The following is a 13,896-nucleotide window of genomic DNA, read 5'->3' as shown; positions in this document are numbered from 1 at the left end:
CTCACTTTCACCTAACTTTACTTCAGCCGCCTCCACCCTCACCCTCCACCTTCCACCCTCACCCTCCACCTTCCACCCTCACCCTCCACCCTCACCCTCCACCCTCACCCTCCACCTTCCACCCTCACCCTCCACCTCCCTCCACCCTCCACCATCCATCCTTACCTTCTACCCTCTCCCTCCCCTCCATCTTCCACCCTCATCCTCGCCCTCCACCTTCACCCTCGCTACACACCCTAAGACACCCTACACCCATGCTATGTATCCCCTCACCCCCTCCCCTCCCCCTCACCCCGCCCCCTCCCTGCCGCACCCAGAGCAGGTACTGCTCCGTGCTCGCCGTGCCCAACGGATAGGTGAAGGAGGAGGCGGTGGAGGGGGAAGGGAGAAGGAGGGAAGGGGGAGGAGGGAGGAGGGAAGGAGAAGGAGAAGGGGAGAAGGGCAGGAGAAGGAGGAGGAGGAGAAGGGCAGGAAAAAGAGAAGGAGGAGAAGTGCAGGAGAAGGAGGGAAGGGAGAGGAGGAGGAGGAGGTGAAGGGAAGGAAAAGGTACAATAGCAAGAGGAATAGGAGGGGGATGAGGAGAAGAAAAAAGAAGGTACAACACAGGAGGGATAAGAAGAGGAGGAGAGAAGAGTGAAGGGAAGGGGAGAGGGTGGGAGGACGGAGGGAGAGAAGGGGGGGGGGGGAATCGCTGTTACGTGGAAGGACAAAAGTCATGTGAGATGTAAATGTGTTTGGGGGCGAAGGAGGGAGGGAGGGAAGGATGGAGGCGGGCGGGGGAGGGGAGGGAGGGAGAGCTCCTTGTCTCTTTGGTAGGCCTAATGACAGGGTTGGAAAGGGTGTGGGGGCAGGGGGTAGGGGGGAGGCGTGCCATTGGGTGGAGACGATTTTGGAAAGGTCGGAGAAGAACATGATTTTCGGTATTTTTCCTTTCGTTCTCTCTCTCTCTCGCTCCCTCCCTCCCTCCCTCCTCCCTCCCTCCCCTTCACCCTCTCCTCCCTCTTCTCACTGTCCATCTCCCTCTTAATTTCCTCTGAAAAGGTGATGGCAATAAGAATGTTAAGAGAAGAAGAGAAAAAGAGGAGAAACGAAGAGGCGAACGATGAAAAGGATAAAAAGGGAAGATAAAAGAAAGAACAACGGAGATAGGAACACCAGAGAGTGGAAAGAAGAAGGATGTGGTGAAGAGAGGAAGATAGAGAAATAGATAATAGAAGAAGGGGAAAGAAAGAGAAAGAGGATAAAAGGGGAAAATGAAATAAGTAAGAATAGGCAAAAACCGAGAGGAAATGATCCACAGCTTGAAGGGGAGGGAGTGGGTTGGGGGGAGGAGAGAGAGAGGGGGGGGGTCAGCGACGTCATCACTCATTTCTCATCTCATTTCTCATTGCTCGTTTCTCATTTCTCATCTCTTTTCTCATTATTCATTTCTCATTTCTCATTTCCCCAGGCGTCCTCATTACTCGGCGTCATTACCTTGTCCAATATGTAGGAGGGAATTGCTCGTCTTGTCACACACAGCTTTGCGGGTTGGGGGAGGGGGGGGCATTAGGGGATGGGAGAAAGGAGGGGGTTGTGGGGTTACAGGTGGAGGCACGGGGTGTTATGGGGTAGGGGTAGGGGGTATTCTGGAATGAAGGGAAGGGATAGGGGGTGGGGAGAAGTGGCAGGGGGTGCGAGGAGGCAGGGAAGTGTTGCTGGGTGAAGGGAGGGGGGTTGCGGGGAAAGGGGTGAGCGCAGGGAAGTGAGGTTGTAGGTAGGGGGGGGAGGGAGGGAGGGATATACAGAACGAAAATGGGGGAGGGTGGGGGAGAGAAGGGGAGATGGAGACGTAAGGGAGTGAAGTTTTAGGTGCAGGGAGGGAGGGGGGAGAAGGAGGAGTGGGAGGGAGACGGTATGGTCAGTTCTCGTTACGAATCATGACTCGGACCAGCGAGCTATTTTTGTGAAAGTTTGTATGTTTCTCTGTATTTCTTTTTCTTTCTTCATCCCCCTCTTCGTCGACTTTTATATGTTTCTCTTCCACATTCTTATTTTCGTCTTTTTCTTCTTCCTCCTCTTCGTCTATATTTCTTCCTTTTCCCTTTCACCTTCTTATTTTATTATTTTTCATATCTCCTCTTCGTCTATATCTTCTTATTCCTCTTCCTCATCCGCTTCTTATTTTTTTATTATTCTTCCTCCTCCTCTTCGTCTACATTTACCCCTTCCCTTTTGCCCTTCAGCTTCTTATTGTATTTATCATCTGTCTCCTCTTGGCAAGGTGACATCGGTGGCTCCGACTTGCTTAGAAGTAATTAAGGCAAAAGAGACGGGGACGGAAGGAGGCCTTTACGCGATGTTCCCAAACTGTTGCTTTGGGTAACGATCTCGCAGGGAGTCGGCTACATGAGGGCCAGTCTAGGGGGATGCAGGCTATGTGTGTGTAAAAAAGAAAACTCCGTATACCACACACACACACACACACACACTCACACACAGATAGAGAGAGAGAGAAATAGAAATAACATTTTTCGCCAAATAATTGTCTCTCTTCCTTCCTCCATTTTTCAAATACTTTTTTGCACTTTTTTATATAAATAGTCAACTGCACTTTCACGTCCATGTTGTTCCGTTGGACTTGATGGAATTCAATGAAAAAAAAATCAAGAAAAAGAAGAAAGAGGCAGGAAGAACAAGCAAGAGCAAAAAGCAAAAGAAAAAAAAAAATATATATATATATTAGTAACCTGAAACAAGTACCGTACTTTTCCGCTGGCGACGCGAGGCGGATGATGAAGATAACATGATCTTGCTGTTATTACTGTTATTGCTGATATTGTTATGGTCTCTGCTGTTTTCCTGGTTTTGTTCTCTGTCGCGGCTGTTGAGGGGATTTTTGCTATTGTTATTGTTCACCATGTGTGTTTTTATTTCGTATTACATCAGCTTGTTCCTTCATCATTATTGCTGAGATGATTCGATTAACTCCACTGTTCATTTTCTGCAAATTTCTGCAAAATTGTGAAGGGCCAGATCATGCACGACCCGCCCCCCTCCCCTTCTGCGCTCCCTTTCCCTTGTCGCCGTCCCCTTCCCTCTTTCTCTTCTCCCCTCCCTCGTCCCCCTCCTCCCTTCTCTATCCCTTCTCCCCTCCTCCTTCATTTCTTTGCCTTCCCCTCGCTTTCCCTCTCCCTCTTCCTCATTTTCACTCTCCTTGCCCCTTCATCTTCACCCACTTTTCCCCTCCTCCTCCCCCCCCTCTGCCCCAGCGCCTGCGTGTGCTCAGTTCCGCGTCCTTGGCCAGTCAGTTTCTTGTCCAGGAAGAGAATCGGCGAGATTATCCGCAATTCGTTTTGAAATTGCTTTCGGTTTAATAAAATTTGGTGAACTCATTTGTTATTCATCAGTTTATTATAATATTCAATAAAATTATGAATACTGGATGATAAATTTCATATTGATAATATTTATTTATATTAATTATTATATATTATATATATATATATATATTATATAACATATATATACTTATATATATATATATTTATATATTATATATATATATATATACTATAATATATATTATATATATATATATAATTATATATATATATATATATATATATATATATATATATATATATATATATATATATTATATATATATATATATATATATGTGCTGTGTATGATAAGCAGAGAGAGAGAGAGAGAAAACGGGGGGGGGCGTGGGAAGGCGGAGAGCGCCCAGACGAGATGTCAGCGGGATATTTTTTCTTCTTCTTCTTGGTCACGATTTCCTTCTTGCCATTCAAAGGCATTTTTGCTTCCTGGTTCTTCTTCGTTTCTTTTCTTATTACCTTTCTTCGTTTTTTGCGTCTTCCTTTCATTGTTATTGCTTTTTTTTCTTTTCTTTTCTTTTCTCTTCTTGGGCATTTTTGATGTTGATTTTTTTTTGTCTTCCTGATCTTGTTTCTCCGTGAGTTCAATTACCTTATCGTTTATCAGAGTCTCTTCCTCCTCCTCCAACTCCTCTTTCTCTCTCCTCCCCTCTCCCTCCTTTAGCTCCTTGTGCCCCGCCTCCTTTTTAAACCTTCCAATTGTGTATAGGATTAGCATTAATTCCTTAATTACGTTTTCGCGCAGAGAACCTTCTCGATGACACGAAGGACAAGAATTCAACCTTGTCCTTGGGAGTGTTTTGTTCTTCATATCGCGACGCTGTTGTTGTTGTTGTTGTTGTTATTTTCTGCCATTAAGAGTGACGGTTACACCCCCCTTCCCCTCCTCCCCCTCCCCTCTCTCCCCCTCCCATCCCCCAAATGGTCAGTCATGATTGTGTATTGTATCTGTTATTTTTTTCGTAATGCCTTTTATAAGAAATTGTCAGATAGTTCCCGGTAAACGGGTAAGGGATAAGCTGTGATCATAGTTGTCATACTCGCCTTTTAAAAGAGAAAGAGAGATAGGGAAAAAAAGAATAAACCGATAATTAGAGGCATAGGGACGAATAACAGGAAAAGACTCAAGGTTTTGCGTGAAATTCCTTAGTCATTTACGCAAGTTTTCGGTCCTTATTAGCAGAGATTGCACAATCGTGAATGACTTGTCTACTGCAGGGTGTATAGGCCTTCAGTGATTGCACAGTCATGGATGTCTGTTTGTTAAGGAGTGTTAGGGTTAGAGATTCTGGGGGAAATGAGGAATAAGGGGAATGGAAGGAGGATGGAAAGAGGAAGGAAGGGAAGAATGGGGATAAAGATGAGGAATGGATAGACAAAATTGTTGATATGGGATGAGGGAAGATTTGAGGAGTGGGAGACCGATAATGAGAAAAAAAAGGATAACAGAGGATGAAAGGAGAGAATATGAGAAGACTAGAAAGGAGATGCATAGGAAAATACACAAGAAGGGAAGCGAGAGAAGCAGGTTCGAAAAGGGGGAGTGAGGAGGAAGAGAAGGGAGAAGAGGCAGCAGAAGAACGAGAAAATGTTGATGATGATAATGAGAATAGTAATGAAAATGGTGATAATGAGGGTGATGATCAAAAGAACGAAGGGGAAGGAGGTCGTGAAATGTGTAATGAATAGAATAAAAATAAATAAATAAATAAAGGAGGGAAGAGAGGAAACGGGCGATGACGACCGAACAGGTGAAAGAGAAACAAAATTGATTAAGAAATAAGAAAAATCAAGTGGAAGAAATGTGAGGTGGAGGAGGGAAGGGAGAAGGAGAAGGGCGATTAGAAGCGAACGAAGGAGAGAAGTGTGATTTACGATAAAAGGGAATCAAGAAAATGAGGAAGAGAGATGAGACGAGGAAGGGGATTTTGGAGAGAGAGAGAGAGAGAATCTGAGGTACAAATTGCATAGATAATTGAAATACACCGACCAGGTTCTTGGCTAATTAATTATCTTAAGGAACTCTAAACTTTCCCAATATTATCTGTAATCATACCCTATTCTAGGAGCAAATAAAGTGCAGAATCGGTGAATTCATAACATTATGATATTAATTTACCACTCTTTGGAGATGAATATTAATTATTGACTTTAAAATGTTTTTGAAAACTGCAAAGGGACCGTTCGCTTCAGAGTGAATTATGTACAGAAAGAGCAGAGGCAGAGAAAGAAAGGGAGATAGAGAAATTGGAGGAGAACGGAGGATAGAAAGAGCGGAGGCAGACCGACAGACAAAGAAAGGGAGATAGAGGATAGAGAATAGGGAGAAGAACGGAGGATAGAGAGAAGGAAGAAGATCATAAAGACCTCCCCCCCCCTCCCCGTAATCCCCATCGACCTTGAGGAATAGAAAAGGCTGTTTTGGCGCGATCATGTGAACCTCCGCGTCCGGTCGGGGTGTTGGTTTAAGGAGCTATTAGGGCAAAGAAAACAAAGGAAAGGAAATGGGCAAATTAGGGAGATGGATCGAGGAGGAGGAAAAAGAGAGAGAGAGAAAGAGATAAAAGAAAGAAATAAGAGAAAATATAACAAAAAGAAAATAAGAAAGAGAAAGAAGAAAAACATGAGAAAAAAAAACATGAGAAAAACAAAGATAAAAGAAAATAAGAGAGAAAAGGAGAAAAAAATAAGAGAGAAAAAAAAGAAAAATGTAAATAGAAAGTTTAACTGAGAGGTCGCTAGGATCGGGTTTTTGGGGTTTATCGAATGATTAAACTTTTGTCTATTTACTTAGCCTTCTAGATTGATATTAAATTGATAAGGAGGAGGGTTAATGGGGGGGGGGGGAGCGGTGATGTATTTGCTAGCGAAAGGGAGCTGTTTGTTTGTTTATTTGTTGGAGAGATGACAGCCGGGGCGAAGGAGGCGGACCGACGGGTACGCCCATGAAGGTCACTTTAGACAGCGGGTGGGCGGGGATGGGCGGGGGGGGGGGCAGTCTGGGAAAAGGGGCGATGGTGGAGGGGGGAGGGGAGGAAGGGAGGGAGATAGTGGAAGGGCGAGGGGGAAAGGGAGGGGGAGGGAGTCTGGGAAAAGGGGGCGATGGGGAAGGAGGGAGAGGAGGAAAGTGACGAAGGGCAGGTGAGTCCGTGGAAAGGGGGAGAGGGAGGGGGTTGGGGCAGCGGCAGAGTTTGGGCAGGAGGCTCCCATTTAATGGGGAGGAAAAGACGGGGGGGGGGGGGGCATGTGAGAGATGGGGAAGAGGGGGAGGGGGAGATGATAAGGAGGGAAGGTCGTTAATTGAGCGGCAGATATTTCCGTCGCTTACGTGCGCGAGAGGAGGCGCGGCCATGAACTTGTCTCTTGTCGGAGGAGGGGAAGGAGCGAGAGAGGGAAGGGGGGGAGGGAGGAAGGGCGAGGTAAGCCGTGTCCAGGTTCCAGGATCGGGCGTGCGGGCGGGAAGGGAATCCTTCGGGAATCCTTGCTACTTTTGGGTTCACTTTGGGTTAGTTTATATTTTATTTTATTTTTTGTGTATGAATTTGTTATCGTTCTGTTGGGTTTTACATTTTATTTATTGATATTATACTTGATTTTAATGTTCATTTATAGTTACGTGTAAATATGTTATTTATTTTGTTATCAATTTGGTCTGATTTTATTGACGCCCGGAGTAGCGATGTCTCGCTGCGTCCGAATGCGCGGGCGTCGTCGTCTTCGTCTTCCCGCGTTCGGGCGTTCGGCGTCAGCTGCAACGCGACCCCGGAATGATTGGCACTCGGCGGAGGAGGCAGCCGGCGCCACACGCAGCGCCCTCTGTACCGCGGCCTTACGGTGCGCCCGGAGTACCTGTCACACGCGGGAGGGGTGGGGGGAGGTGCCCAGGGTACGCGCTAAGCTAAGCTCCCCGGGCTGCTGTGGCGTCACGCTCGGGAAAGAGCTCGAGAGGGCTAGTGATTGAAGGGATGAATGGGTGGGGGCGAAGGCGGGAGGGGGGGGCGGAAGCTGATCGTGGTGCTCGTGGTGGCTGTTGGTGTTTTTACAATCTCTTTTTCTCTTCCGGGATATTTTTTCTCTCTATCTTTTTCTTATCTCTCTCTCGTCTTTTTCTCTCATCTCTCTCTCTCTCTCACTCCTGTCTATCTCTATACATCTCTCAGCGATGGAGGGGGAGGGGGAGGTGGATGGGGGGAGGGGGGAGGGTGGCGAACAATGGATCACGAGCCCGGCGGCGAAGAGATGACGCACCCCCGGCCTGTCATGTCACCTGCGCGCCTCCCAAGGTCTGTCCCGGAGGCTGTCGACTCGCGGGTCACTCGGTGCTGCCTTCGACTTCTCTTCCTTCTGTCGATAGCTCTCTCTCGCTCTTTCTCTCATTCTCTCTTTCCTTTTCGGTCCTCGGGTTTTCTTCTGCCTCCTCCCTCTCTTCATCATCATCCTCCCTCCTTCCTCATTTCTCCTTCTTTCCCTCCCCCTTCTCGTGTTCTCTTCCTGTTTCACTTTCATTCCCTCGCTCCTCCTCTTCCCCCCTCCCCCTTCTCCTCCTCCTCTTCCTCCCCCTTTTCCTCCTGCTCCTCCCCCTTTTCTCCTCCTCCTCCTCCTCCTCCTCCTCCTCCTCCTTCCTTATGAATGGGGTTTCCTGCTCAGCGTTCACTCTTGCCTTCTTCCCTGTGCTTGGGGGGGGTGTCTTTAAAAAAATGAGTGCGTGAATTACTTTCCTCTAAATTACTCTAAATATTAGTTCTCTTTTCTTTTCTGTTTATTGTTCCTATTAATTACATCTCTTTCTTTTGTTTTCTCTCTTCTCCCCATATTTCCTTTGCCTGATTCTCGGCTTCTGTCCTTCCAGCCTAACTCCTCTCCTCCATTTCTCCATCCCACCTCTCTTATTCCCCTCCTTCCCTCCTCTCTTCCTTTTCTGCTTCCTTCCTTCCTTCCTCTCTTTCGTCTCTTCCTCCTTCCCACCTTTCGCCCACACACACCCTCCCAGTCCTCCCTTCTCCCCTCCTCCTCTTCTCGCTCCGATTTATCTTCGTTCTCTCTGGCTTTCTCGCCGAACAGGTAAACAACATCATTGTCTGCCTCCCCCCCCTTCACTACCCACCCCCATGCCCTTCCTGTCCCCACCCCCTGCCCTTGCCTTACACCCCTCCCTCCCCACTCCTACCCCTCCTTCACTGCCCTCGCCTTCCCCCGCTCCCTCCACCCTCTCCCAACTCCCTCCCATCCACCTCTCCCTCTTCCTCCCCCTTCCCCCTCTCAGCCTCCTATCCCCCTCCCCTCCATGTCCCTGGGATGAGATCTTGCCCTCTCAGGGTCGCGAGCATCCTGGCGGCCGAGGCTGCCCTCCGGCGATGCCTCGCTCCGTCCAGGGAGGAGGGAGGAGGGAGGGAGGGGAAAGAGAGGGGCAGGGAGGAAGTCACGCGTTACGCCGAGGGATAAATTCGTCTGTCTGTCTGTCTGCGGTTGTTTTGTTTCGGTCTTCTGCTCCTGTTCCTTTTTCTCCTTTTTCATTCCTCACACTGCTTCGTCTACGTTTCTTGTCTCTTTTTCTGTTTCGAAGATGTGATTCTTTCACATGATATCATACAATAAACATCTGTGTATATGGAAAAATATATATACACATCTATATATGTGTGTGTGTAGAGAGAGAGAGAAAGAGAAAGAGAGAGAGCGATTGAGAAGTTGGGAGAGAAAGAGAAAGAAAAATAAAGTTAGTACAGTTTACACTCCGTTTTCATAACTGACCTACCCATCCCCCATCCCCCTTTCACCCCCCCCCCCCCCGTTGTTATTCGCACCGCGATGGGGGGGGGGGCAATGAGCGTGCCCAAGGATGCGACTCAGGATGCGACTCGGCCCTCCCGTCTCCGGCCTTGTTGTCAGCCGAAAGCCCGCTTGTGACGGAGCAGACGTGACAGGTCGTTTGGAACGGAAGGGAGATGGAGAGGAAAAAGGAGGAGAAGGAGAAGGAGAGGAGGTGGGTAGTCCAGAGAGGGACGGGAGAGGACTTGGAAAGGGAAAGGGAGGAGAGGAAGAGGAAGGAGGTTGATGTCTGGAGGGTGATGATTGGAAGAGGGAGGGGAGGAGAGGAAGAAGAATAAGAGAAGGCGAGTAACTTGGAGGGGGAGGGAGTTACGGTAAGAAGAAAGAGAAGAGAACTAGAATAACTATACGAAAGGGGGAGAGTGAGGGACAGGAAAGTCATGGAAAGAAAAAGGAAGACAGGGAAGGGAAGGAGGCGATTAACATAGAGGGGGGGGGGAGCATTCGTGTGTTCGGTTGGCAGCCGAGGCCGTGTCGCAGATAGCTTATCGCGGCTGATAACGCCCGCCCATGCTGATAGCGGAGGGTCTACTCTAATTGGCTGTGGCGAAGTATTTCAGTGACGATAATTGGGGTAATTGATGAGACACAAATACACACGCACGCACACACACGCACACACACACACACACACACACACACACACACACACACACACACACACACACACACACACACACACACACACACACACACACACACACACAGTCCATCTTAATTTAACATTTTCCCCCTTTGTCTTTTTCTTTCTTTCATTGTTTCTGTGTTTATTATTCCGAAAAATAACTGATACGAGTTTCCGGCGGAGAGGTAAAAAATCATTTTGTGTTCACGTGATAACTGACTGAAGAAGCGACCGAAACTGGGGATGTTGTTCAGTCCAGTAACTTCGGAAAATGCACGAGTTACCAATTTAATCGACTGATGTTATTGAATAATTATTTTTTTAAAAAAGGTAAACAAGTAAGAAGGTGAAGTGCGAGGGACGTTAGTAAATCGCCCAGAAAGTTGCGGTTCTTGGCCTAACCTTGTCTTCAGGGAGGCAAAGATAATGGGAAACGGATAATTAAGTAAAATAAACTGATAATGTGGTGATTAAGGAAAGTTAAATGTTCTTCTTCCTTCCTCTTTCCTCCTTCCTTATTCCTTATTCCACCCTCTTTCCTTCTTCCTCTTTCCATCCTCCTCCTCCCTTCTTCCTTCCTCCTTCCTCCTTCTTCCTTCTTCCTCCTTACGAGGAGAAAGATTGGAAAGGAGTATCACGAAAGAGACCGCACAAGTAAGAAAATTAAGAAAACGAAGAAAGGGGGAGGAGAAGGAGGCAAAGAAGAAGAAAAAAAGAAAAAAGGGGCAAGAAAGCGAAGAGAAAGAATAAAGACGAGACCAAGGCGAAGGCTCAGACCCAGAGAAACTGGCCTGCTGGCCGGCGAGCCTCGGAAAGGTCGCAGCGAGATTACAGGCGGAGGGAGCCTGGGGTTCGAGCGGTTACAGTGCCATGACTTCGCGCTGACGAAAGCAGGTGCGAGGAAAGTTGAATACGCTGTAGATGAGGGGGAGGAAGGTCAGTAGGGAGAGGGGACGAATTTGATTACGTTTTAGGTGGTATGGGGGACAAGTGGCGTGAGAGGATGGTATTATGGTTGGGAAAGATGAATACGTTTAGACGAGGGGAGGAAAATTACTGGAATGAGGGGATATGATTGTGTTTGGGAGGTTGGGGGAAGTTGAATACGCTTTAGATGAGAGAAGAAATAAACAAAGATATAGATGTTTGGGTGGGGCGAGTTGGAAGAAAATCGAAGACGCTTTAGACGAGAAGTATAAAATACAGAAAGAGGGAATATAAGTGATATCAGAGAGAGAGAAATGCGATAGAGAGGAGCATAACAAGTGAACATTCGCATGCGTCGGAGATCGAAAACGCGGGTGGTCGCTGCTTCAGATACGCAGTTGATGAGAAGTACCTTGTTAAAGCGAGGGTCCCCGAATCGTTAATGATTTACTGCTCACGTTTGTGATAACGAAGGAACAGGTGTGCCATTTATTGCCCACGAACCCTTCCTGCGGAGGAAAGAAAGTCGTGTATAAGTGATTGGGAGCCATCGTGTCTCTTGAGCATGTCCGTTTTCTCTGGCGGAGGATCGGTTTGTGTTACTGGGTTGTGTGTGTGTGTGTGTATGTGTGAGAGAGAGAGAGTGTGTGTGTGTTTATCTCTCTCTCTCTCTCTCTCTCTCTCTCTCTCTCTCTCTCTCTCTCTCTTTCTCTCTCTGTTCATCTCCTTTCTTTTATTTTTCCATACCCTCTGCCATTCCCTTTCTCTTCTACTCCCTAATTTCTTCTCTTCCTTTCCATCCCCACCCCTGCCGTCTCCCACTCCATTCCCTCTCCGCTTCCCTTACTCTCTCCTCCACCATTCCCCACCCCTCTTCATCTTCATCTCTCTCTCTATCTATCTATCTATCTGTCTATTCTTACTCCTCCTCAGCCTTCCCTTCCCTTCCCATCCCGTTCTCTCCCTCCTCCTCCCCTCTTCCCCTCCCTCCCTCCCTCCCTCTTTTCACACTGCAGTGATGTGTGAATGGGCGTCCAAGCAAACGTTTGTCAGCTACCGTTGTGTTCACCGAAAGAGTAGAAGGCGAGGGGAACGTTCTTTGTCCGAAAGAATGGGCCAAAGGAGATACAGAGTGGATGAATGGGAGAAAGAGAGAGAGAGAGAGTGGATGAATGGGTGGCAGAGAGAGAACGGAGAGTCGCTGCGTCACTTTCGAGGATGAAAGGAGGAAAGTGAAAAAGTTTGTTCATTGGATTGGTGGCGGGAGCGGGTGGATGAGGAGAGAGAGAGAGAGAGAGAGAGGGTATTATCATAATCTTAATTGTATTGTCCAGTAGAATATCGGTAGAGAGTAGATGTCTAAAATAAGTGTCTCTTGTTCCTCTTTCAGTTTTATTTTTTCCTAGCTGTTGAGCCATGTAAATATTTTCTGTAGTTTGTAAACACGTGTGTGCTTGTACCGACCACTCTGATGGGCGTGAACAGCAGCCGTGGGCGGGGCGCCCTACCCTGGCGACCCATGGCCGAAGGACGCCCAGCGAGCACGCCGCATGCCCCTCGCTCCCCGGCGCCGCTGCCCCGCCCTTGCGCCCTCGTCTCGCCGCCCGCAGGAGCAGCGGGCGCGGGGTGAGGGCGGCGCCGTGTCTCCCCCTGCTAATGTTTGTCTTGCATGTGCATGTGGCAGCCGGCGCCCGTGCCCGAGGAGAGCGCCCGGGACGCCGCCCCCGAGGACGAAGGCGAGGCCGCCGCGGCGCCTCTGGACTCCCCCCCTTCTCCCTTACCCGAGGAGGACGACGCCAGCTCTCGGGAGGGGGAGGCCGAGGAGCGTCCCGAGGAGGAGCTCCGCGAGCCCTCCCTCGAGGGCGACTCGCTCCCTCCCGAGGGCGAGCTGGCCTCCTCCGAGGCGGCCGCGACGCCGAGCGAGGAGGGCGCGCACGAGGAGGCGGAGGCGGACGCCAAGTCCTCGAGGTCGTCCTCGCCCGAGCCCGAGCCCGAGCCCGAGCCTGAGGTCAAATCTGAGGTCGAACCCGGACCCGAGGTCGAACCTGAGCCCGAGGTCGAGCCCGAGCCAGTAGGCGAGGCTGACGCCGAGTCTGACCTCGAGGCCGAGTACGACAACGTGCTGCTGGCGGGCGGCCAGGGCTTGGTGGCGGCGAGCGAGGAGCCCGCCGCCGCCGCCGCCGCCGCCGCCTCCCACTCGCGCCGCTCCTCGTCGGCGTCGTCGTCGGCCGCCTCGCACTCCTCCCGTGGCTCCGACGCCGCCCACACTGACCACTCCACACAGGTTTGTTCGCGCCCGCACACCCGCACGCTTCCATCCGCACACACGTAGCTGCATATCCGCTTTGAACGCACCCACACGCACACGAGCAGCGACACTTCTCACAGCCGCACACGCCACACACACGCACAAAGGCACCCTCTCACGTCCGGCACTCGTCAGCACACCTACACGCACGCTTGGCAATCCACACACGGTTATCCACACGCTTTAAGAGCCACATGCACACTGAGGCACACGGAAAGGACACGCAGAAACACCGACACACACTCGCTCGTAAACTCCTTCTCTCACTCTCTCTGCATGTGCTTGCACCATTTATTCTTTCCCTGCATGCTCTTCTCCCATCGTTCTGTCGTAAGATGGATGCATGTGTAACTCTTGTCTTTATGCTTCGAACTGAGAAATTACCCGTTATGTTTTCTGTAACAAATTACATAGAGTTTTACTTCCATTTATAAATATGACTGCGACTGAAATTACTGATTTTTCATCAGGTTTGAGTCCATTCAATAGTTTTCTATTTTTTCGATCTATGCTTTCCGATTGCTTTTTGGCTGGAGCTTATTTGCCTCTGTTACTTTTTTATGTATATATAGTTATATATTTGCCTTATTTCAACATTCATAATTATTTTTCCTGGCAACGTTTCTCTCCGTTTCAAATAGTGACTTGACTTTACACTTCAGAGCTTCAGCAATGACTTGGTATTTTGCTGCCAGAGATAATGAGTCTTCAGTTAAGGTTTCTCATAGTTTTACCATTCCCTATCTTTTTGTAAGTCTTTCGTGATTAATGATGGCATCGGACGTTTTATCTTCCCTCCCCTACCCCCCTTCCCAACGGTATGC

The 13,896-nt window shown here is 48.9% G+C and overlaps 1 protein-coding gene across 1 annotated transcript in view; it reads left to right on the top strand.

The window, feature by feature from the left end:
* LOC119583471 (Na(+)/H(+) exchange regulatory cofactor NHE-RF1-like) overlaps window positions 1-13,896 on the top strand; it is a 78,802-nt gene that overhangs the window by 59,813 nt on the left and 5,093 nt on the right. Inside the window, exon 3 of the mRNA XM_037931970.1 lies at window positions 12,449-13,048. Within this exon, the coding sequence (XP_037787898.1) occupies window positions 12,449-13,048 (600 nt within the window). The remainder of the gene's footprint in view (window positions 1-12,448; window positions 13,049-13,896) is intronic.

The sequence above is a fragment of the Penaeus monodon genome, chromosome 17, assembly GCF_015228065.2.
Source record: "Penaeus monodon isolate SGIC_2016 chromosome 17, NSTDA_Pmon_1, whole genome shotgun sequence".
Taxonomy (NCBI): domain Eukaryota; kingdom Metazoa; phylum Arthropoda; class Malacostraca; order Decapoda; family Penaeidae; genus Penaeus; species Penaeus monodon.
This window is presented reverse-complemented; position numbering and strand designations above follow the sequence as displayed.